The sequence below is a fragment of the Clupea harengus genome, chromosome 7 (assembly GCF_900700415.2).
Source record: "Clupea harengus chromosome 7, Ch_v2.0.2, whole genome shotgun sequence".
Classification (NCBI taxonomy): domain Eukaryota; kingdom Metazoa; phylum Chordata; class Actinopteri; order Clupeiformes; family Clupeidae; genus Clupea; species Clupea harengus.
The window spans coordinates 10,865,419-10,887,531 of record NC_045158.1 but is presented as its reverse complement, the minus strand read 5'-3'; the positions used below and the strand labels follow the sequence as shown (position 1 = coordinate 10,887,531).

Sequence of the window (22,113 nt, the reverse complement as noted above, 5' to 3'; positions counted from 1 at the left end):
TTAAAATGTATTGTGAAATGAGGTAGAGGTGTGGAAATGTACTGTGGGCGGAAGCCCAAAATCTGAAGCGTTATGGCTTAGCTGTATTCTTTTGTAAAATTATCTTATGGGAAGCGGGTCATTCTGTAACTGGACCCTCGCAAAACGCCCACTCACAGGGGACAGTGTTGTCACTTCTACTGAATGCTCCACAGCCCATTATATGGGAATGTTTATTTAAATCCTGTCCCACATACAGAACGCGGGACTGCAGAGCACCGTCCATCCGCTATGTAAGGACATGAAAAACCTCACGCCTGTCTTTGTTTTTGTTACCTTGAGCGAGCGAGTGAGAGTTGCCCCTCGTGTCTCTTCATTGCCCTGAAAGGACACGGGAGGCCCCTGTGCTGTACCCTGCTTCTCCTCCTCCTCCTCCTCCACCTCAGCTGTCCCACCTGCTCAGGGAGGTGCCCGGAGGAGGACAAAGGGTGCAGTGTGGTGAGAGTGGGCCTGCCACACGTTTCGCATTCCCCGAGTGGCTCAGCGCCGTGGCCTGCTTAAGACAGCATGAAAACAGCGGCTCAGCTGCCCTGGCTTGGTGGGTGGGGGGGTTATGGGGTTGGACTCTCCCTCTTATCTTGTGTATTCCCCTCCCCCATCCCCCATCTACAGGCATCTGCTGACCTCCACTGGGGTGGGAGTGGAGAGGAGAGGAGGGGGAATGGGCATAGCATGGCCTTCTCTGTGAGAGGGGACATAGGCACAACTCAATTATGGGCATAGCATGGACTTCTCTGTATGGAAGGGATGTGAGCACGAGTCAGTTATGTTGACTATATGACCTGGTGTAGCTAGCATGCTAAGTACATGTCAACAATTAGGAGAGTCTTGGCCTGTCACAGCTGTAGTGGTTACTAGTATTAGTTTTACATGGTAGTTAGACTGTTTTAAATGGCTAAAAGCAACACCGTCACAATAAGCCTTTTGATGGAGTGTCGGAATTGGATTTGTAATCTCTTCGGCGTTAACTGCATTGGTGGAGTGAGAGGGTTTTCATACCTACACCTCAAGAGAAGATAGACTGAATTTTGCACAAATAAAATTCAATTCCGAAAGTTTTAGTAGGGAGCGTGTGTGTGTGTGTGTGTGTGTGTGTGTGTGTGTGTGTGTGTGTGTGTGTGTGTGTGTGTGTGTGTGTGTGTGTGTGTGTGTGTGTGTGTGTGTGTGTGTGTGTTTGTGCGGTTGTAACATCCCTCATTTAGGTGTACAAGGCCCCAGAAAATGAAAAACAAAACCAAATAGTGGCTCCACTACCTTGGCATCCCTGTGGCCAATCAGCACCCTCTCAAGCAATCAGCACCCTTGGCAACCGCCTTTTCCCATGGGCCTGTCCAGATTATAAACATCAAACAAACACATGAAAAACACAGATGAAATACACTCCAGAAAAAAGAAAATAAAGAGGTAAAAAAAGGAGGGCACGTCTTTGCCATGTACAGTACCTTTTTCGGGCAACTTTTGGAGGAGAAATGCAGAAAGCAAACCAGTAACAGATTGCAACTACACCTCACACAGTCGATTCCAATCTGTTTATTTGAAGTCAGCTGTTTTCGCAATGCAGTTGTTTGCAGTCCTTTGCGGCCCAATTTGATAGCAGGAGAAAGCAGTCTCTCATTTGACGAATGTCAATCCTTGAGCTCAGAAGAGCCTCTCAGTATCCCAGACTAAAACAGTCACACACTGTATTTGTCACAGTCTGTTTTTACTGTGGGAGTCTCCATGGCTAGAGGCGATGTGATGTGTGTAGAAATGGCCTAAAATTTCTGCCAGCTGCATGCAATACAAACACATAAACACAATATTGTAAAAAAAGTATATCATAACATTATTCATATCAAGACAATCTTAATATTTCTATTTCTGTCTAATGTTTCAATTATTGTATTCAGTGTGTGTCTGTCTGTGTGTTAACTTAACTTATTTTTGTACATCTGGTCAAACCTAGCACACTTTGTAACAAAATTCTTACATATCATCTTTTGAATAACTTCTGTGCAGGTATGGACTAAAAATGAATAGCTGCACAGACGAATAGGTGGATGGAACATCTGTTTGATGTTTAACTGGATCAGTCCCCTGGACTGAGAGCAGGACGGTCACAAGAGCAGGCAGTTAGAGGGCTGAATGCTGTAATGAATTGGACACTGAAACGTATAGACATATTCACATTTTTACAAACTCCAGCCTGGACTGTGCGAGTTAGCTCAGGCTCCCGGTGCCAGCTGGAATGGCGACATCTGAAAGAGATTTTTCCTGTGATGAAGAAAATTAGACGCTGGTTGGAGCCCAGAGAGAGGGTGTTCATGAAGAGTACAAAGGCAAACAGTGTGTGGGGAGACAGTGTGCACCGCAATTAAAGACATTCAGGCACAAGCTTTAGACTCCTTCTATAGACGCATATTCTAGAAAAAAAAATGGAATTAGTATTTATTTTAAAACCATTTTTTTTATCAATTATTAGGTTAGTTTATTCAGTGGATCCTTAAGGTCCAAAGAAGTGATGCCCACACTAATATTTACTTTAAGTGATAATAATGATATTTCCCATATCTACATCACAGAAGAAAAGCCTGAAAGTAACCTCTGTTTGTATAAAGTTAACTAAACATTTCTTGTATACACATACATGAACCCATCTCGAGGGTCAAATAGATTAATATTTATGGCTTTTTATAAACTAAACATGACATTGTTTATTTTCACAGTTGACCAATGTCTTTCTTTAAACTGGCAATTTGGTATATTAAAGTCATTGTATTGGCACATTACCCAACATCACTCACACCATTGCACAGCATTTGGATGGAATGTCTTTACTAACCCATATTTAAATGATTATGTGTGTGTTAAACTCTGCATGTGCGTTTAGCTGTGGTTGTGTGTGTCTGTGTCTGTGTCTGTGTGTCTGTGTCTGTGTGTCTGTGTATGTGTGTGAGTATTTGTGTGTGTACTGCATCTCAGAATCCCCATTTACAGACTCAGCAGGGGTCCATCGCATGGCAGCCAGATGGCCATGTTGCCATTGTATTCCAAATGTGATTGTCAGTCTGTCGTCCGCTACCACTGCCCTGCGTTGCTCTGCCTAGGAGCCCCATGGTCTGGAGGGGTTACCAAACGAGGGCAAACATCTGGTGCGGTAATGTGGTGTGCGTCGTCCTCTTCCTTTTTCACAAATTCCTTCACAGCGCCACCTCATACGTTCATGTAGACTGAGAGAGAGAAAAAAGAGAGAAAGAGAGAGAGAGAGAGAGAGAGAGAGAGAAAGCTGCAGTTCCTGCAGACTTGTAGACTGTACAAATCTCCTGAGCCATCTCTATTGCTGCGCGGATGTGTGCTTGAATGCAGTGCTTCAATGAGCTCTCAGTGTTGCAACTGGTCCCTAATGTACAGACCAGGCGCAAAGGCAGCCCAGCGAACGCGTGGCGCTCCACGGCAGACATTACAGGCAGGCTTGGTGGTCCACAGCCATCTGTCTCTGTTTTCACTCTGCGCTTTAAATCTTTTTCTTTCTCTCTCTTCTCGCTTTTCTTTTCTTTTCTTCACTTCTTTCTTTCTTCCTTTCCTTTCCTTCTCTCTCTCTCTCTTTCTCTTTCTTCTTGGTGTTTTTTTTTTTAATCTCTCCTGTTGCCTTTCTCCCCACTGTACCCCTCTCCCCTGTCTCGCTCTTGTGCTCGGCAACCCAAACAATGCACAGTGCCAGGTGTGGCAGTATTACCACAGCAAAAAAGGTTGGCAGTGGGAGGCATGAAAGGTGAGACAGGGAGAGACACCATGGCATGAGTGCTGGTCTGGGGTGGGGGTGGGAATGGAATAGGGGAGAGGGGAGGGGAAGTGGGGACTGTGTGTGTGTGTGTGTGTGTATGTGTGTGTGTGTGTGTGAGAGAGAGAGAGAGTGTGTGTGTGTGCGTGTGTGTGTCTGTGTGTGTGAGGGAGGGGGTCTCCGTGGGAAACAACAACTTCCTCCCTGTCTGTCTGCGAGCCGCTTGGCTGGGTGTGACGCTAGCCGGCTCTGCTGTATTGCACAGCAGCAGTAGTAGCAGCAGCTCAGTGCTTGGTACTGGGCAGAAGAGAGAGAGAGAAAGAGAGAGAGGGGGAGACAGAGGGGGAGAGTAGGAGAGAGGGAGAGAGAGAGAGAGAGAGAGAGAGAGAGAGAGAGAGAGAGAGAGAGAGAGAGGGGGAGACAGAGGGGAAGAGAAGGAGAGAGACAGAGAAAGAGAGAGAAAGGAAGAAAGAAACTTTTTATGTATTTCTCACTCTGCCACTCTGTTCCTCTGTTGCCGTGGATCGCGGGAGAGAGGGAGAGAAGGAGAGAAGGAGGAAGAGAGGGAGGGGGCGAGGAGGGATGCAGGCACACACCTTACTCTCCTCAAAAGACACATCTTCACAGCCTCACCACAACGGCCAGCCACTACTCACACTGACTCAGCTGCACACAACTCTGCAACAGCCCAGTGGACTGCAGTCAGGTGAGTGACACTCATTCACAGAGACATCAGTGTTCATGTCTGTCTGTCCTGTCTGGGTGTCTGTCCGTCTGTCTGTCTGTCTGTCTGTCTGTCTGTCTGTCTGTCTGTCTATCTGTCTGGGTGCAAATGTGTGATGTCTGTTTTGTGAGGGACACTCTGATCTGTGCAGTTTCAGGGAGCCAAAGAGGCTTGCGTCTGGGCCCACAGCAAAACAGACCGAAATAATAATGTTTATTCCTCTGCAGCACATTGTGCTGGTGCCAGAAAAACTAGAGTTGACTGCTGTCTGCCAGTTCAAGGAGGACTGGTAATGCAATTTCCACTCTCCACAATGCAAACACCTTCCTGGCACTCTCGTTGACATAGATGAGCTACAGCAAGAGCACGCTCAGAGATGGCAGACAGCAAGGCTGCGTTTTGATGACACCAAAGGCCAAGGGAGCAGTAATGCACCAGTCCAAAAATGTTGCATCTTCTTAACTGGCTCTGGACTGGAGTAGAGAAGCTTTAAGAAAGCTAGCATCAAACATAGGGAAGTATGCTGTGGTCAGGCGCTATAGGCAGTGGGGCAAGTATATCACTTGTAGTGGGGTGAGTGAGGACATGACCCCATATCATTCAAGGTGTGGTATAACAGGACACAAATGTGAAACAACTGTAAAGGCTGCAGGGGCAGTCCGTTTTAATGTTTTGTTCATTGTTTTGGTGCAAACTGGGGTGTTACGCAATGTTAATTAAATGCATTATGCAAGGCATTTAAACAGTCTCGTTGTGATGTTATTGTTTTGTCTGAGTCACTTATCAAAGATTAGTTCGCTAATAAGGTTTAGTGCTGTATAAATGTGCATTACATTAGACATGATTTATAAGTAGCTGAATTGTTTACATTATTTTCAAGTTAAGCGCAAAATCAATTTCAGTATTACAGTTTTGGATCTGACTGCTAACAAGACGTGATGGAGCGGTCCAATGTGAGTACTCTTCCAGGAAATCAAATCAGCTTTCAGGCTCGCAAGACAGCTTGCAGATTGACTAGAGCATAACATTTTCAGCTGAAACAATACACCGAAGAACAACACAGGAATCTCTGCCGTGAAGTCAGTGTGAGCCGATTTGCCACATTTGAGGATACCAAACATTTCAGTTAAGTGTTGTGGAATGCAGGGAATGTCCACTGGGTACATTTAGAGGATGAAAGTGAATTTTGTTACAGAGAGACAGGGCTGGCACGGGTTGTGAGTAAACACTGGCAGCCATGGAGGTTGCTCATGCTTACTCTGTTGAAAAGCTGGCTGACAGGCTCTTCTGGGTCCCTGCACCCAGCAGAGCGCTGTTGATCCAGGTCTCAGGCCTCCATGTAGCATCCTTACAGACACCCCTGACTGTAGGAAAGAGACACAGCTGACCTCTCCTTAACTTCCCCCAGTCAGCCAGGACCTTCAGCTGGATGCCCTGCTTCATGGGGACAACACAAGGGGATTAAAGCATAAGAGAGACAATAAAACAAAAACCGAGAGCATGAAAGAGAGAGGCAGGGAGAGTAATGGAGAGAGGAGAGAAAGAGAAAGAGAATGGGGGAACAACTGCACCATCAATTTTCCAATTTTCTTCGGCTGTAAATGTGAGAAGGCTGCCGAGAAAAGGAGGAAGCTGAGTCTGGTTTGGAGCCACTCTCCCAGAAAGGATGAGTCTCCTCAACCGGCCTCCAGACAGGCCCTCTCCGGCATCCCCCCAGGGACAGCCCTGCTGTCTGTCTGCTGCCAGGGAAAGAAAAACACTCCCCCAAGCAGGAAGCCCTTGGCTTGGGGGGAGCCGGCCGGGGTATGGGGTGGGGTTGTGATGGTGGTGGTGGTGGGGGGGGAAGTGGAAGAAGTTGGGTGGGGGCTGGGGCGCGGGACTGTGTTTACTCTTCTCCATGGCCCAGGAGTCTCTGAGGAGGAAGGTCTGTCTCGGCCATGACAGCCTCGGTGTAGTCTGTGGGAGACAGTGTGTTTGGCAAGCTGGACCTGCTCCAGCTGTGTCTGGAAGCCTAATGAAGTCCAGGTGCTCCTGCGGGCAGTCTAAGACACCTGTCACTAATATTTAGTGCCAGAGAAAGCCAGACTGCAAACAGAGCTCGATGATTTGCTTGCTTATTTTGAGAAGGCTACCTTAAGTCATGGCTCTGATGAGGAGAGATTTGAGGGAGAGAGAGGTCAGTACAGGAGTTCAGATAGGCAAAGGTTGGGTTCTTGGAACTGGGACAGGATGTGTGTGTGTGAGTGAGTGAGTGAGTGAGTGAGTCTGTGTGCGTGTGCATGTGCATTTGCGTGTGTGTGTGTGGTGTGCGTGCATGTGTGTGTGTGTGTGTGCGTGTGCATGTGCATTTGCGTGTGTGTGTGTGGTGTGCGTGCGTGCGTGTGTGTGTGTGTGTGTGTGTGTGTGTGTGTGTGTGTGTGTTGTTTGTGTGTGTGAGTGTGTGCCTGTATATGTTGGTACAATATATGTGCTGTGGACCTGTGTAGGTGCTTATGTGCATTCATGAGTGGTGTGTATACATATCTGCCTGAATGCATGTGTGTGTGATTCTGAGCCTTTCTAGGACTCCAATCTCAGTGAGACAGTTTATAAGCTTATCCTTTGTTGCTCAGTCTTAACTGTCTGCTGCTTGTAAAATGGGCCAGTGTATACCTGCTAAATCAGCAGGTCGTTCTTTCTTGTTTATTTCACACCATGCCTCTGTGATGCTCCAAGTGACACACTTATCTCTCAACCAAGGATGTTTATTTAATATGGTTTTCCTCTTGTTCTTTTCCTTTAAGGATGAGGATTGTGTTGGGAGACCAGTGGATAGAGAGCAGCTTGGTTTTGATGGGTATTGTGACTCTTTCTCTTTCCCTGGGAAACCTCTCCAGCAGAGGACAGGTTGGTAACCATCAGATTCACTTCAATTGTTTCAACCAAGTGACAGCATGTAAATTAGTGTGCCACAGGGTTCTGTTTTTGGACCCCTAAATCAATCACACTTTGAACTACTAAAATGTATGTGACTGGTTTTATAAATATTTCTATAATTGCAAATATCATCAACATTTCTGTCATTGTACTATCATGACGTTTAAGACAGTCACACTGTTTAATTTAGGAGGAGGGTGTTGCCTCTAACAGTTTGGAGGATGAACAGGAAGTGACCACATTCTGGTGGGGAGAGTGGGCTAAATGGACTGCTTGCACACGTACCTGTGGAGGCGGAGTTATGTCCCAAGAGAGACACTGTCTGAAACAAAGGTCAGCAAAGGTCACTCTGGATGTGTGATTTTAAAATGCACCATGTTTGGTACTATGACTTGAGACTGGCATATTTACATATACATTTTCGGTTCTGCCTGTATTTTAAAACTAATAAGAACTTTCCCATCTCAAGAAAGAGAACAACAGCTGGCAAGAACAATATGACCTGTACAGGCAGTGCCAAAAAATACCGCCTCTGCAATACCAAGGTCAGTTTATTCTCCGAACCCCAGACACCTATAAAATAGGATTCGAATACCACTCAAGACATTTATTCGTATTTTACACAGTATCGTTAAATTTGTTTTATCTTTTTCCTTCAGCTGGCTAGGATAGGTTTAACCTTGGCTCTGAAAGTACAGTTCTTATTTTACCTCTTTAAGACCTCCATGACAGTAAAGTGGTGGAATGTACGTTGTGTTCAATAATAGTATTATGTATGTTACAGGATTGCCCCTCAACTGGAAGCAGCTTCAGGGAGGAGCAGTGCTGGTCCTTCAACTCTCAGATTTACAGTGGCAAAAGCTATGATTGGAAACCCCTCTATCCTGGTAAATAAATAAAAAATTGGGTAACTGGGAGTGTTTAGGTGTTCTTGCCAGCTCAGAATAACCACCTCTAATGAAGCATACTCATGGAATCAAAACATTAAGATGGGACTCTGATAAGTCAGCTGAAGTCGGATATCTAAACAGAGAGTAAATACTGAGGTGTCTGTAAATGTTTGACAAAGACTAATGTGTTATGGCTGTATGCAGATTGAAATCTGTCTGAAAGGAAAAACTGTGTATATCAGAATCTTGGTTCAGTCAACAAAATGTAGTGATAAACAAATGACATCAAAAAGACAGACTTTTCTTCATCTTGCAGACGACTATGTGCATATCTCCAGTAACCCCTGTGACCTCCACTGCACAACCACTGATGGCCAGCGCCAGCTTATGGTGCCAGCCCGGGACGGCACGTCTTGCAAGTACAGCAACTATAGGGGAGTGTGTGTAAATGGAAGATGTGAGGTACGTTAGGCACCTGTAATTCATGTATTTTCAAATATTATTATTGCAGAAGTCTCATAGCACGCTTCAATCTCAGGAGGTGGGGAAGTTCAGGTTGAGAGAGCGAAAGTTATAGCGCAGCCATGTTTTTGCTCCACCCATGGACCGAGACAGCTGATTTCACTCGGGGGGCTCTGCCTCCTGCTTTAGGAATTGGGCTTATTAGCAAATCCAGGTGGCTGACACAAAATACTGGGGAGGACTTTTGGTCTCTGAACCTGGAATTTTCACCCCTAGTAATATTGTAAAAGTGCATTTTTGTGGCTCCTCTTGTGACGTCAATGCCAGGACAAAGGAATTTTCACAAGGGTGTGTAATGTAACAATTTGGCCCTTTCCAAATGGACACAAGGTTGTTTCAGGCTTAAGAAATGAATCAAATTACATTTCCCCCTACTGTGCAAAGAGACACAGCTCTTGAGACTGTAATAGTGCATATTCATGACTTCTTTTAGAGTGAGTAAGGTTTGGAGGGGGCTTATCTTCTTGTTACCCAGCCAATCGGGTGCGATGGAGTGCTTTTCTCACCCAAAACACTGGATAAGTGTGGTGTCTGTCAAGGGGATGGCAGCAGCTGCAGCAGAGTCACAGGGAACTTCCGACGTGGGGCATCCAATCTGGGTAGGATTTTTCTGAATTGTCACATGTAGTTGAACTTTATGTGTATAACAGGGATAAACCTGCTTTAACAGTGTGGATGACACCACTTGTTCTTATGGAGTTGATGCTGACAATTGTATCCTGCACCCTCTCTCTTTCTCTCATGTTGGTGTTATAATGCATTTGAATCCAATTGAATCCTCAAAGCTGCTCATCAAATTCAAAACAAAACAACAAATAATCTCATGCCTGTATAGAAGATACATTATACATCTTTAGGAGAAGCAAACCATACATTTACAAACAGTAACTATACACTTACAATTCACTAATTTGTCATTTGTTCTCTCTTTTTATGAAGGATATTCCTTCATCACTCAAATCCCAGAAGGCTCTTGGGATATCCAGATAATTGAGAGGAAAAAGTCAGCTGATATCCTTGGTATGCTAACTTCTAATATCTCACCAACAACCATGCAATGGTGTTAGAATATCCGTCCCTCAGTTTGTGCACAATGTTTCTGTGACCACAAAATTACTTAAGAGCAGTAGAAAACAGAATAGACTACATGGGTTTGTTTACATATTGTAAATCCAAAATAATTTATAATTTTACAGTATTTTAACTTGCACCTCTCTCTCAGCAGTGAAAAAAGTAATTTTTAGTAATTGCTTTTGGGTGATTGGAAATGTCAACCTGTGCATTTGATGTGAAGTCATCTGTCCATTAAGCGACTGGCGAGAATTCTTTAGAACCTCCCTCTCATCCCTCAAGCTGTGACAGATCAAGCTGGGAATTTCTTCTTCAACGGCGCATACAAGGTGGACACCCCTCAGAACTTCCACGCAGCAGGCACCATCTTCAAGTATCGGCGGCCCACAGATGTGTACGAAACAGGGATCGAGTACATCGTGGCCAAAGGGCCCATCGACCAGCCCATCAATGTTCTGGTACTGTAGCCGAGGTCCTCTCTCCACCGTCAAGCGCCCACTGGGTAATCTCACTCGCTGGCAAGCCCTGCGTTTGATTGAAAGTGCTGGCCGCAGTTCTGGCATCTGTGATGCTGACTGAGTGTGATGCATTAGCTCAAGGGGACTGACTTGAGCAAGCACTTTGCACTGTAATGCTGAATGAAGCTACTGTGTTGTCATTCCTGAGTCTTGGATTAGTCTCAGATTTAACCACTGACGTGTACCACTGCCTGTGGAGTTGCTGCAATTCCATCTGGGTGCCAGTTTTTTTTTTTTTTTTCATCTACTGACCAATGCATTAGAGTTAAATAATGCAATCTGTAAACTGGTTAGAAAGAACATGTTATTTAAACTTCACTGATGCTGAACTGTCAAAGCCTTTAAATCCTTCAGAAGCATACAGGTTAGACATTCTGCTCCTGATACATTCTGCCTCTGTAAAAAACAACTTTATTAGACTATTGTTTAGAACAGGACCATACTATAGTATAGTATAGTATAGTATCATATTATGTTACAGGTATAAGATTAACATTGAAAGTCATATTTGCTCATTTGCCCTTAGTGTGAAGAAGCTCACTTAGTTAGAGGAAGTGTTAACTAAGTGTTGGCTAAGAAGTGATCTTTTCATTGACTTGTCCTGGACAGTAGATGAAGATAACATTAGACTCTATCTTGTGCCTTCTAAGGTGTGGAACCAGAACGGTCGGAACCCCTACATCACCTTCGAGTACACGGTTCTTCGGGACGCTCTCCCTCCAGTCTCCCAGCCCCCGCTCTATACTGGCCCGGACGCCAGAGGAAACGGTGACGTCTCGGTGGAGGTGGGGCGCGTGCTGTCCCAGAACGAGACGGCGTATGACAGCGTTGGCCTGGAGGGAGAGCCAAACCGCATGCTGAGGCCCGGCCCGGAAACGGGCGGCGCAGAGGGACAGAAGATCAGTGGACAAGTGTCCAACGAGGTGTACACAGAGACGGCTGGGGTGGACTGCGAGGACGGAGCTCTGGCCACTCCACAGCAGCCAGGTGTCTCAGGTGAGCACAGACAAAACACACACACACACACACACACACTATCCCACCTCTGTTTCCAACTCACACTTGATCCCAAGGCTCTGGTCATTTCACAGTTCTGTGAATCCACTCGTGTTTGTCTTGTTTTGGCCTTCTAACATGTTAACAAATGCTCAAAATCTTCAGTGAGGTTGTAACTTTTGCTCCTTTCTAAATATGTTTGCGCACAGAACTTTATTCTCCCATTAGCTTAATGAGAAGAGCCCCTCTCGTTAGCACGCTATCATCATTACTTTGTGGGTCAAACTCTACCCTGCATCTGTACTAGCCCTTGAGACACTGCCAGTGCCTTTATGGCCTTCCACTATTGGCAGGCTCTCTACAGAAAGTGCTGGCCTCCCAGTGAGTAGCGCATGCATCAGTACCTTACTACCCAGATGCGCTGAAACACTGGGTGTTTTTTTTTTTTCCATCAGAAATACTCTTTTTGCCGGCCCATAGGCCTCCTCTATTATTCATAAACATACACCCAAAGATGAGCAGAGAGGGATGAAAAATTCAGTGAGCATTTTTAAGGCACCCTCTCTCACTCTTCACCAACACACCACCTCTAAAAATAGACAAATAGCTCTGTAGTGGGCCCCCAGTATCAGGTCGGGCCGGCGATCTCTGTTTTTTTTATATGTCGGGAAGAATGGTGAAAGGCCTCCAGGTGCATGATGAGAGACTTGCGCTCATCATCAAAGTCAACTTACTGCTGAACTCACATACATGCGCCCAATCACGATCCTAGTCATCAGGCTGCCTGCTTCACTAATCTCAAACATGTAATTAGAGAACCTTTCAGCGGGTATTGTAGCATCATTTTCTAATGATTGGATGTAAAATTCTTGATTTCACATTAAGTTAAAAAAAAAATTCTATTGAAGTGCTTGGATTATATCAACTCATTCAAGGACAATTTCGATGTTTTCTTATCCGTCTTCTCCACAGAGGGAAATAGCAGTCAACCCAGTGGCTTGGTTGCCCCACCTTTAGCCACACCCAACAGACTTGGGGACAAGATGTCTGACTCGGAAAACCTCATCTGGAGAATGCTGATGGGTGAACAGGTTGGTCAGGACAAGCTGATGGTGAATATCACGACCAATCAGCTCCTGACACAGGGGGAGGGACAGTTCTCGGCAGAAATGGGGCCACTGGAACTGGACTATGGCGGCCTGGAGTCAAACACTGGCTTCAGTCTGAATGGCTCCTCTTTCCTGGAGTTCTCGCTAGCGCGCAGAAACAACGACACTGGAGACCTGCCCCTCCAGAACAGGACCATGTTCCCTGGGCTAAGAAATGGAAACCGTACGAGTCGGACCAGGTAATGAAACACACACATACAAACACACACACACACCCTGTAAGTCAATGACACCTTAGTAATGTAACGGTCAATGAAACTCAGCTCTGATTGAAAGCAGAGATGCTGAGTCTGATGTTTTCTTTCATCCTTTCAGTATGTTACCATTTGGGCTTATTGCCCTGTTGCAAAACAGTCAGTCATATCATCTTCCATATCTCTGTGGTCAGGTAGAATTATTGTTCTATTTGGATGCTAATCAGACCACAGACATCTCATTACCATGTGCTCTTTTTTTGGCCTTTAGTGGAGGGTATGTAGACATGCTGGATAGTCTCAGCTGAGTGAGAGACCATGTTCCAGGAAATGGAATGTGCTCTGGGCCTCTCTCTCTCTCTCTCTCTCTCTCTCTCTCTCTCTCTCTCTTTCTCTCTCTCTGGTTCAGCAGCCATGCTCTTTTTTTTTTTTTTTTTTCTCGCTCTCGCGTAGACGTTCAGAGACTGCCAAGCAGGATTGTCGGCCAAGCTAAGGGCCTGGCTGGAATTGCACTCCATCATTTTTATAATTCATGTTAGCTTCCCCAGAGAGGTGTCCAAACAGCACCTCACCAGCCCCACCGCCAGGGACCATAAAACACATCACATGACCGCACTACCCTTCCCGCATGGCGAGGGGATACAGACACACAGCAAACAAAAGGAAAAGAAACAAGGAAATATGGAATTTGCTTTGCGCCATATTTCAATGTGTCATAGTGCCACTGCAGTGCCCTAGATATGATTGGCACTGATACAGATGTGATTTCATATGTGCCTCAATTGGTAAGGTGAATTTGCAGTCCATTGGATGTGCTGCAGCTAATCATTGTGTGCATGTGAATACATTTCACTGCCTATTTCTAGTCGGTGACAGTTTTCAAAGATATATTAGATTGTGGCTAAGAGAGTACACAATTATAGGTCAAGGCCAGTTGAACTTGTACTTGTCTGTGTGGACGCACACTCACAGTGCCTCTGGTGTTTTATGAGGATGTCTTGTCTTCCTGCTCAGGAATCATCAGAAATTCCTGCAAAAGAATTTCAAGCTGAGTCCAGCTGACATGTACCGCTGGAAACTCTCCTCTCAAGAGCCCTGCAGCATGACATGCTCCATCGGTAATAACTCACATGAAACACACACGCACGCACACATACACACACACACTCACACACACACATACACACACAAGCACACAGACACTCACACACACACACACACACACACACACACAAGGCACACATACACATAAACAAAAATGCACAGGCACACTCATGCACAAGCACACAGACAGATACACACACACACACGCATGTCTGCACTTCAGGAAGCCACATGATTAATACCACAGGTACCAGAGAAGATAGAACACACACACAGCCATTCAGAAGCATACCTACTTACACACACACTGATGTCTGCACTACAGGAAGTAACATGACATAAACCATCGGTTCCAAACTAGATAAAATACGTCCCTTTCAACCCCTGTTTTTCTCTTGAGAATAAGCATTTGTAAATCGTCAGACTTCTCCTTCATTCCTGCCAGGCGTGTCCAGATCCTTCGCCATGTGTGTTCGTTATGACGGGGTAGAGGTGGAAGATAGGCACTGTGACGCTTTGACTCGACCCGAGCCCGTCCACGACTTCTGCATTGGAAGGGAATGCCAGCCCAGGTGCAGCCCCTATTACTGTTCACATACACTTCCAGTTCTCCTTTAAGGTACAGTCTGTGACAATCCAATACACTTTTTATCAAGTTCACCAAATTACTCCCTGCGGCCCTCTAGCTGTCCGTTCTGTGTCTGTGCAAAACTCTGGCAAACAATCCTGGCTTTTTAAATGGAAAACAAAGTGGCTCAGGCTGAGTTGTACACTGTTCTAGCCAATCAACATGTTGCTTCAGGAGCACAAAAGGGAGGGGGGTAATTTAATTTGTTGTTGAGCCAATATCAACAACCTTTCAACAAACAATATTAAAATAAATATCAATGACCTTTCACCAGAATCACAGACTGTACCTTTAATTCCGGGGCATGTTTCAGTGGCTGCTGAACCCTGCTCACTGCATCTGCTCTCTGCATCTCCGGCCCTGTCCCCTGCAGATGGGAGGCCAGCAGCTGGAGCGAATGCTCTCGTACCTGTGGCGAGGGCTTCCAGTTTCGGCTGGTGCGCTGCTGGAAGATGCTGTCCCCAGGCCTGGACAGCTCCGTCTACAATGACCTCTGCACTCTGGCAGACCTGGAGCGCCCCCCGGAGCGTCGGCCCTGCAAGAGCCCCACGTGCGGCCCGCAGTGGGAGGTGGCCGAGTGGTCCGAGGTGTGTGTGTGTTTGTGTGAATTGTTGAACTGAGGGGCTAAGGACCTAAAGCGAAAATAATGTGTGTGTTTGTGTGTTGGTTCAACTGGGTGGCGAGGACCTACGATCGTGCAATGGTGCAGGCTACATATTCCTATGTTTTTTCACAACCAGTTTTTAGGGGGTGAGAGAGATCTGATCTGGTTTGTTTGCTCACTGCAGTGTCCCGCTAAGTGTGGAAGCAGGGCCCTAGTCTCACGTGATGTCAGATGCTCAGACGAAACCAGGCCGTGTGACGAATCCACTCGTCCGCCAGCGGCCAAGAACTGCACCGGGCCACCGTGTGAGAGACAGTGGACCGTTTCTGAGTGGGGACCGGTAAGATATGATGAATCACTGGGATCAGCCCATGAAACAGCACTCACAATTGCTCGCACATGTTCTTTTGATTTTTTTGAAAGCCTTGAAGTTAAAAAAACAGGTAGATTTAGTTGCACAACACCAAGCTCAGTTGGTGTTCAGTTGAGTTGAGGTGGTTCTGCCTTCAATGTGCTGTAAGTCAGGATTCTTCAGCCTTGTGAAATTCTCCAGCTGAATGTCATGCTTTTACATGTCATGCATCAGTAGCATAGCCAGAAGTATTAACTTGGGTGGGCATGTGAGAAATCAGGTGTGCAAGAACCAAAGCAAAAAGTGATTTGTTGATCAACCATAACCGTTTTTACACTTATTTTAGGATGTCATTAAAACATTATTATAAATAAACAGTATTTGCCTACTATCAGTGTATTGATGGAAGGGCACTGGTTTTGTTTACTGTGGATGTGTTTGATGTGTGATGGTTTCAAGCAATAAGGTGGTGGAGGTGAGCTGCAACATAATTTCTTCATTTAATGCTGTAACGATTTCCCCAATAGCAGAACTGTCGCATAAAAGCAATGTCAGACCTGGAGTTGTGGCGACTGCAATGGTCTACTCTCTGAACATCTGCAGCATTGAACATGCAACTACATCACATCAGATTTTCCAGTAGCAAGGGTAACCACACAACCATGAGACTAACGCAATCAGCTGTCCTCAGGGGCCCTCTTCAAGCTCGGGCCCCGTCACAACGCTCCTAGCTGGGTGTGCCAGCTTTAGATTTAGAGGGTGCAGGCTACACTCGAGCAGGCTAATCTGAGTTTCCCCTTCGCTTTGTGAATCTCTTCAGTGCTCTGGGTCATGTGGGCAAGGGAAAATGGTCCGCCATGTGTACTGCAAAACACCAGAGGGGCGAGTGGTTCCTGAGACCCAGTGCTCCTCAGAAAACAAGCCCCTGGCCATCCACCCATGCGGGGATAAGGACTGCCCACCGCACTGGCTGACACAAGATTGGGAGAGGGTGAGGTCACTTTTTGTTATGCTTAATGGTAGGATAACTGTTTGACTTCAAGTGCTAACTTTTATAGTTATAATTAATCATTTTTATGTACCATTAATATACTAAACTTGTAAATATTTCTATTCATTTCAATACATTTGTCCTAATTGATGTGCCTAATTATTGTAGTTGATTTGAAATGTTAACAATATTTTCAGTTACCATTATTGATGTGTGCTACGGAATTAGAGATGCAACTTAGTGATTGGTTAAAAAAACGACTTTCTCTGGCTCAGTGCAACACAACATGTGGCCGTGGCATCAAGCAGAGGATAGTTCTGTGTGCGGGCATCACCGGGGGAAAGTTTCAGATCCACGACGATGAGGCGTGCGACCCTGGTGTTCGTCCTGAGCACGAGAACACCTGCTTTGAGAGACCGTGCTTCAAGTGGTACACTACGCCTTGGTCAGGGGTGAGCTAGCTCATGACACCCGTAGGACTTTAATTTGGATTAATTTGATCAAACTTCACCTTGATGGGCCATCATGTGCAATCAGTAACACAGCTGTTTTTTCTCTAAGGAACACAAATAGGCGTCAACTTAGAGTCAAGTTAGGATCAGGTTGTTGCCAGGGTGATTTGATAGTTAGTAGATTGTTAAATGTTTAATAACTGCTGGTAGTTTCTTGACTATGAAATAGTTAGTCTTTTTAATAAATTGTTACCATTACTTTAGTAGAGATTACTCATGAATGACATGTAGGATAAAAGGCATTGGCAGTTGTATTTTTTTGATCTGGCTTAAGGTTAAGTCAAGATAGCTTTTTGTGAAAATTACATTTCAGAATTATCAGGCCTATCAGGGCCTAATCAATAAAAAACGTAATCACATTCCTCACTTGTGTTTCCCTTATGTGATTCTAACAGTGCACTAAGACTTGTGGGATAGGAGTGCGCATGAGGGATGTGAAGTGTTATCAGGGAAGGGAGCTGGTGAGAGGATGTGACCCGCTAACCAAGCCTGTCGCCAAGCAGACCTGCGCCCTTCAGCCCTGCCCAACAGAACCTCCAGGTCTGGTCAAACCGCCACTCTTTATCATAGAGCAGTTCAAATGTCTGTTCAAGATTTTCCTTTCTGGAAAATCAGTTATGAAAATGTTTTGTAAGAGGGTGTGGACTGAAGTCTGACAACCTAGACAGGAAGACTAGTTTCAGCACCTTCTATGCACACTTTTGTGGCAGTTCAGTAGCATATGCAATGTGGTCCTTTCAGTGAATTGTCACATTTAACTGTTTTTCAAAGCCATAGGCCTCTGTGTACTTCTCTTAATTCTTCTAGATACTCATAATTTGACTAGTATAACCTAGCTAACTAACTAGCTCAAATAATCTCATAGAAATTAATGTTATCTACTTAGCCAGCAAGATAACAGACACATGTATAATACTGCCGCTGGTACAAATGTTCTAAGTAGTTTACTTTGTGTTTGGATTAACCCAGATTAATGTTGCCCGGGGGCGGGGAGGGCCTGAGAGCTTGCTCCATTTGAATGTATGTATATCATTACTTTTTAAACATTTTTTATTATTATTTGTAGTTTCTCTCCTCAGAAAAAGCAGGTAAAAAAGGCCTTGAGTGAACAAAATGTATTTGCAACTTAAACCACACCACCTCTTAGTTCTGAGTCCACTGAAAGAACCTTGCTGAAAAGAGGTTGTTTGCACAACATTCAGAGAAGCCTACCTATTATTGGAGACACATGCAGGCTTCAGCACTTTAACGCAGGTTGCCAATGACAGCCAAACAAGTTGGCTGCTGTTGTGGTACAGACGTATTCACGCATGGCCATCACATCCTGTCAACTTCAACACAACACAGACTGGCCTTTAGAAGAAAAATCACTGAAGTTTGCTTTTTGACTTGTGTTTATTCTTTAGTAATCTGAAATGTGTCTGGTGGTATTCAAAGCCTGTTCTTAAGTGCTAACTACCAACATCCCAGCACGTCACTTTGAGAAAAGGCATTGATCTAGGGCAAATGACCTCAGCGCCTGCACAGCAAAGAAAACAGTATGGCACCCAGAGAGGGGAATGTGAAATTTGGGCTGTCGCCTTAACTCTTTCCAACTCAAACTCCTAATTCCACACAGAAGGCAGAAATTCTGCTTTCTCTTCAGTCTAAGTAATATAAAAAAAAATCTTACAAAACCTGTATCTCATATTGTCTGAACATTCAGGAATGCAAGTGGCAACAATAACACCGCAAAGGCAGAACAAATAGGAATAATCAAAGAAAATGTGAAATAAAAACTAGAATAAAAAGTATAAAAACAAAACCTCAGTGATTCGGCAGAATGGCCAAACAATCCAACGAGAAAAAGTTTAAAATTCCGGCACAGGACTTGGAAAGAGAAGACAAAAAGATCACAACAAAATGATTTGAGGTTGTCGGTGAAGGCCATAGCTTTGGTGACAACTAGATTACAACCAATGCAAAAGATTTGTGTAAGTGGAGCATGTTAGAGCCCGAGCAGCCCAGTCCCTATTCCTATTTGCTGGTCACGGCCTTGATGGCCACTGCAGCCTCCTCCCCCATGGCTGCAAGCACACTGATTAAAATCTCTTTACCAGCATCATGTTTGGTTTCAATTTCCTTGCCCAGGTCACCCTCAGGCAAGCATAGGTCCTCACGCACCTCACTGTTGTCCATCAGCAGAGACAGAAAGCCGTCTTTGATGGAGAGCAGCTGGAAGTAATTTCTCTTGATGTTGGACACGTCCATGTTTTGAGTGGAGAGGCAAATATCTTCATATTTCTTACTGGTGAAAACATCAATACCAACAAAGTGAACCTTTGTGTGACCATGCTTGCAAGTGTTGGAGGTGGACATCTTAACAATCAGGGGTGTCCCTTTAGCCCCGGAAAGTCGTTCTTGTGTGGAGAGCTGCACTGCTGGGGATAGGATAGGAGGCCCCTGTATCGCCAGTTGTGTAATAAAGCTCTGGATCTGCCACAATGAGGTTGTTTTGAGGAACGCACAAAGAGAAGGCTGCATATCATGACATAGATATGTACCAACTGGTCAAATCTATGTCAGCATTGGCCTTGGATGATTTAAAATAGAAGATGGCGTGTGAAGCCATTTTCAACGCCTAAAAAGCCAGTTTTTTATAGAAAATGGAAATTTTGTCACTAACCAACACCAGCATTGATGGGTTGCATCACAGTACAGTCATATAATTTAGTTTGCTGCTCAAAAAACACATTTAAGTGTACACTACCTCTTTAAGTATACATGGAGCGGTTGGAGTCAGTAAAATATGGGTGGGCATGGGAAGACCTCACCTGTAACTCTGTTTCCAAAGAGCCCTTATTGTGGAAGTGTCTGGTAAGAGTCTGGCTCCAATTTGGTTGTACTGCACAAACGCAGAAAATTGAACAAAACCTGAATCTGAACAATTTCTTCGCCCTCATTTGCACTTAAGACATGACGCCCTCCATAATTTTTACAGTCACTGCTTTGAGCATTTTAGAGAATTTAGCCTATGCACTTAGAAAATAACTAGCTGTGTAGGCTCATACAACACGACCCACCAATGAGATTCAACATCAAATCTCTCAGCTGCTCTGAAAATGTATCATCTCTATTTTCTCTAGATGAAAACTGCAACGACCGTCCCACCACAAACTGCTCGCTGGCCCTGAAGGTGAACCTGTGCAGCCACTGGTACTACAGCAAAGCCTGCTGCCATTCCTGCCGGACCCTCCGTTCCTCCTAGTCACATCCCCCGAGGCACGGGAGGCCCAGCGTCTGAGGCACGGGAGTCCTCACCCGCCCGCCTTGCTTCGGTTGGCCCGCAATTCAGTAGTTTTTGTCTGTTTTCAAAGATGGGAGCCATAGCTGAACTCTGACCTCCCTCCAGGAGGTATCATCCCCCCCCCCCCCCCCCCCCCCCCCCCATGTAACTTTCTGCCACATGTTTTTTTTCTGCGATAGAATACATTCTACACCGAATAGGACACCAAAATAAAGGATAAACAGTAAGTGTCGATCAGTAAAATTGATTGCTTTATTGTTAACTGTTATTTTGTTTGTATCTATCATTTACTTATGTGAATGAAACTCATGTGAAATATCTTGTTCGTAAGTATTGAATAATATTAAATATCCAGCTGTCAAGCTATACGCATCTCTTTTCTTTGTTTTGAGTGTGTTTTGCATTTTCACTGCTATTGAAGATTCAGTACTGTATGTAAAGGAGAACCCGCATTGAAGTGACACTGTGTAGTAACACAAGTGGAGAAGAAATGACTACTGTCATTAAAAAGTCAAAGAGCACTCTGAGAAATATCTCAATTTAACAAGTTCCCCGTTAAAAGCAGCCATTCATTATTTTCCGGAAACATAGGGGGATCTAGTGTTTTGAAACATGTATATTCAAAGCTACCATTAGTCAAATATGTGCCTATTTTCATGGAAGGACTTATTAAATTATTTAAATGTTATATTGCATGGTTTCAGTGTCAGTAAATGCTATTATTGGGTAAATGTACACTGTTTTCACTTCCCAATTCTATCTTGCTATATCACTTTGTTGTTCTATCCCACACTGATATACTGTTGATGTGCATCGTACCACATGTTTATTGCATTTTGCCTTGGTTGAACTGGACATAACGTTTTAACTAACCACAATACTTGTAATACACAGCTGGTGAAATAATATTGCAGAACATTCCATGTCCTTGGAAGATTCCTGACACTTGAACATGTACATGTTGAACATACACTCACTCACACACTCATTGTACAGTTGTGACCTTTGCATTCAAAATCACATTCACTTTTAACACATAACATACATAGGTGATGGAGGAGAAATGACAGAGTGTGTGTATCCTCTCAAAGAAGATCACCAATATACATACTATACTTCAATGTATATATTTCAATGCTTTTTGCATCATTCGAAAGTTTAACATCATTGAATTTTTGTATTCACAAATACCGTTGCATTTTAGCTTGACAAAATTTGTTTCTGCTCTATGAAATGTCTCTGAGAAACATTTGACAATAAAAGGATGAAAAGAGAAAAAGGGTGTGACAATATAATTTTTTCCAACATTTTGAAATCAATTGACATAATCTGATAGAATGTCAAAATATGTTGAATAAACTGATGAGAGACTTACAAAATATCTGTGTCATATGTAGCTATATTCGAATATATTCATTAATGCTACATACTAATTGATTTCATCTATTATCATTTATTTTTATGTAAAATAGGACAAAGGGAGGGGAATGAAGGATGGAAAGAAAGGGGTGCGTTATGTCAAAACATTAGTGGCACCTGTTCCTAAAGCGTTATTAGCTGAGAGTCAATCTGAACGATGTGACTATTAAAAAAAAACTCAGAAGTGTTATAGATGTATATGTGCATAAATAAATAGAGGGAATATAAATAAGTAGTGTGTAGATATATAAATAGATAAAACAATGACAAATAGACATTTATATGTTCAGTGTACATAAGATCCTTTTGATCTGAAAATATCTTTTACTCACCAAACATAATCTCATGATTTTTCATTCTTTTTTTCTGAAGTACAGTTGATATCATTTGAGTACTCGTGCCATTAACAGGGAATAAT

At 44.2% G+C, this 22,113-nt stretch overlaps 1 protein-coding gene across 1 annotated transcript; it reads left to right on the top strand.

Moving 5' to 3' along the window:
• The first annotated feature begins 4,383 nt into the window (after positions 1-4,383).
• On the top strand, positions 4,384-20,392 carry adamtsl2 (ADAMTS-like 2). Its single transcript, XM_031571201.2, has 19 exons — positions 4,384-4,505; positions 7,307-7,409; positions 7,630-7,772; positions 7,909-7,984; positions 8,224-8,326; positions 8,646-8,791; positions 9,327-9,450; positions 9,791-9,871; positions 10,205-10,380; positions 11,091-11,436; positions 12,409-12,784; positions 13,814-13,917; positions 14,349-14,475; positions 14,905-15,118; positions 15,320-15,475; positions 16,308-16,478; positions 16,754-16,930; positions 17,386-17,530; positions 20,116-20,392. Exons 2-19 carry the CDS (start codon positions 7,308-7,310, stop codon positions 20,235-20,237), a joined length of 2,889 nt encoding a protein of 962 aa, XP_031427061.1. The 5' UTR covers positions 4,384-4,505; position 7,307; the 3' UTR covers positions 20,238-20,392.
• Positions 20,393-22,113: the final 1,721 nt, after the last annotated feature.

What these genes read in the sequence shown, in the direction of transcription:
- adamtsl2 (XM_031571201.2), top strand. Translation starts at nt 7,308, where the DNA reads ATGAGGATTGTGTTGGGAGACCAGTGGATAGAGAGCAGCTTGGTTTTG. An exon ending in AGACACTGTCTGAAACAAAG is followed by an intron (nt 7,773 to 7,908) that starts GTCAGCAAAGGT and finishes TCCCATCTCAAG; the next exon opens with AAAGAGAACAACAGCTGGCA. An exon ending in GGAAGGGAATGCCAGCCCAG is followed by an intron (nt 14,476 to 14,904) that starts GTGCAGCCCCTA and finishes TGTCCCCTGCAG; the next exon opens with ATGGGAGGCCAGCAGCTGGA.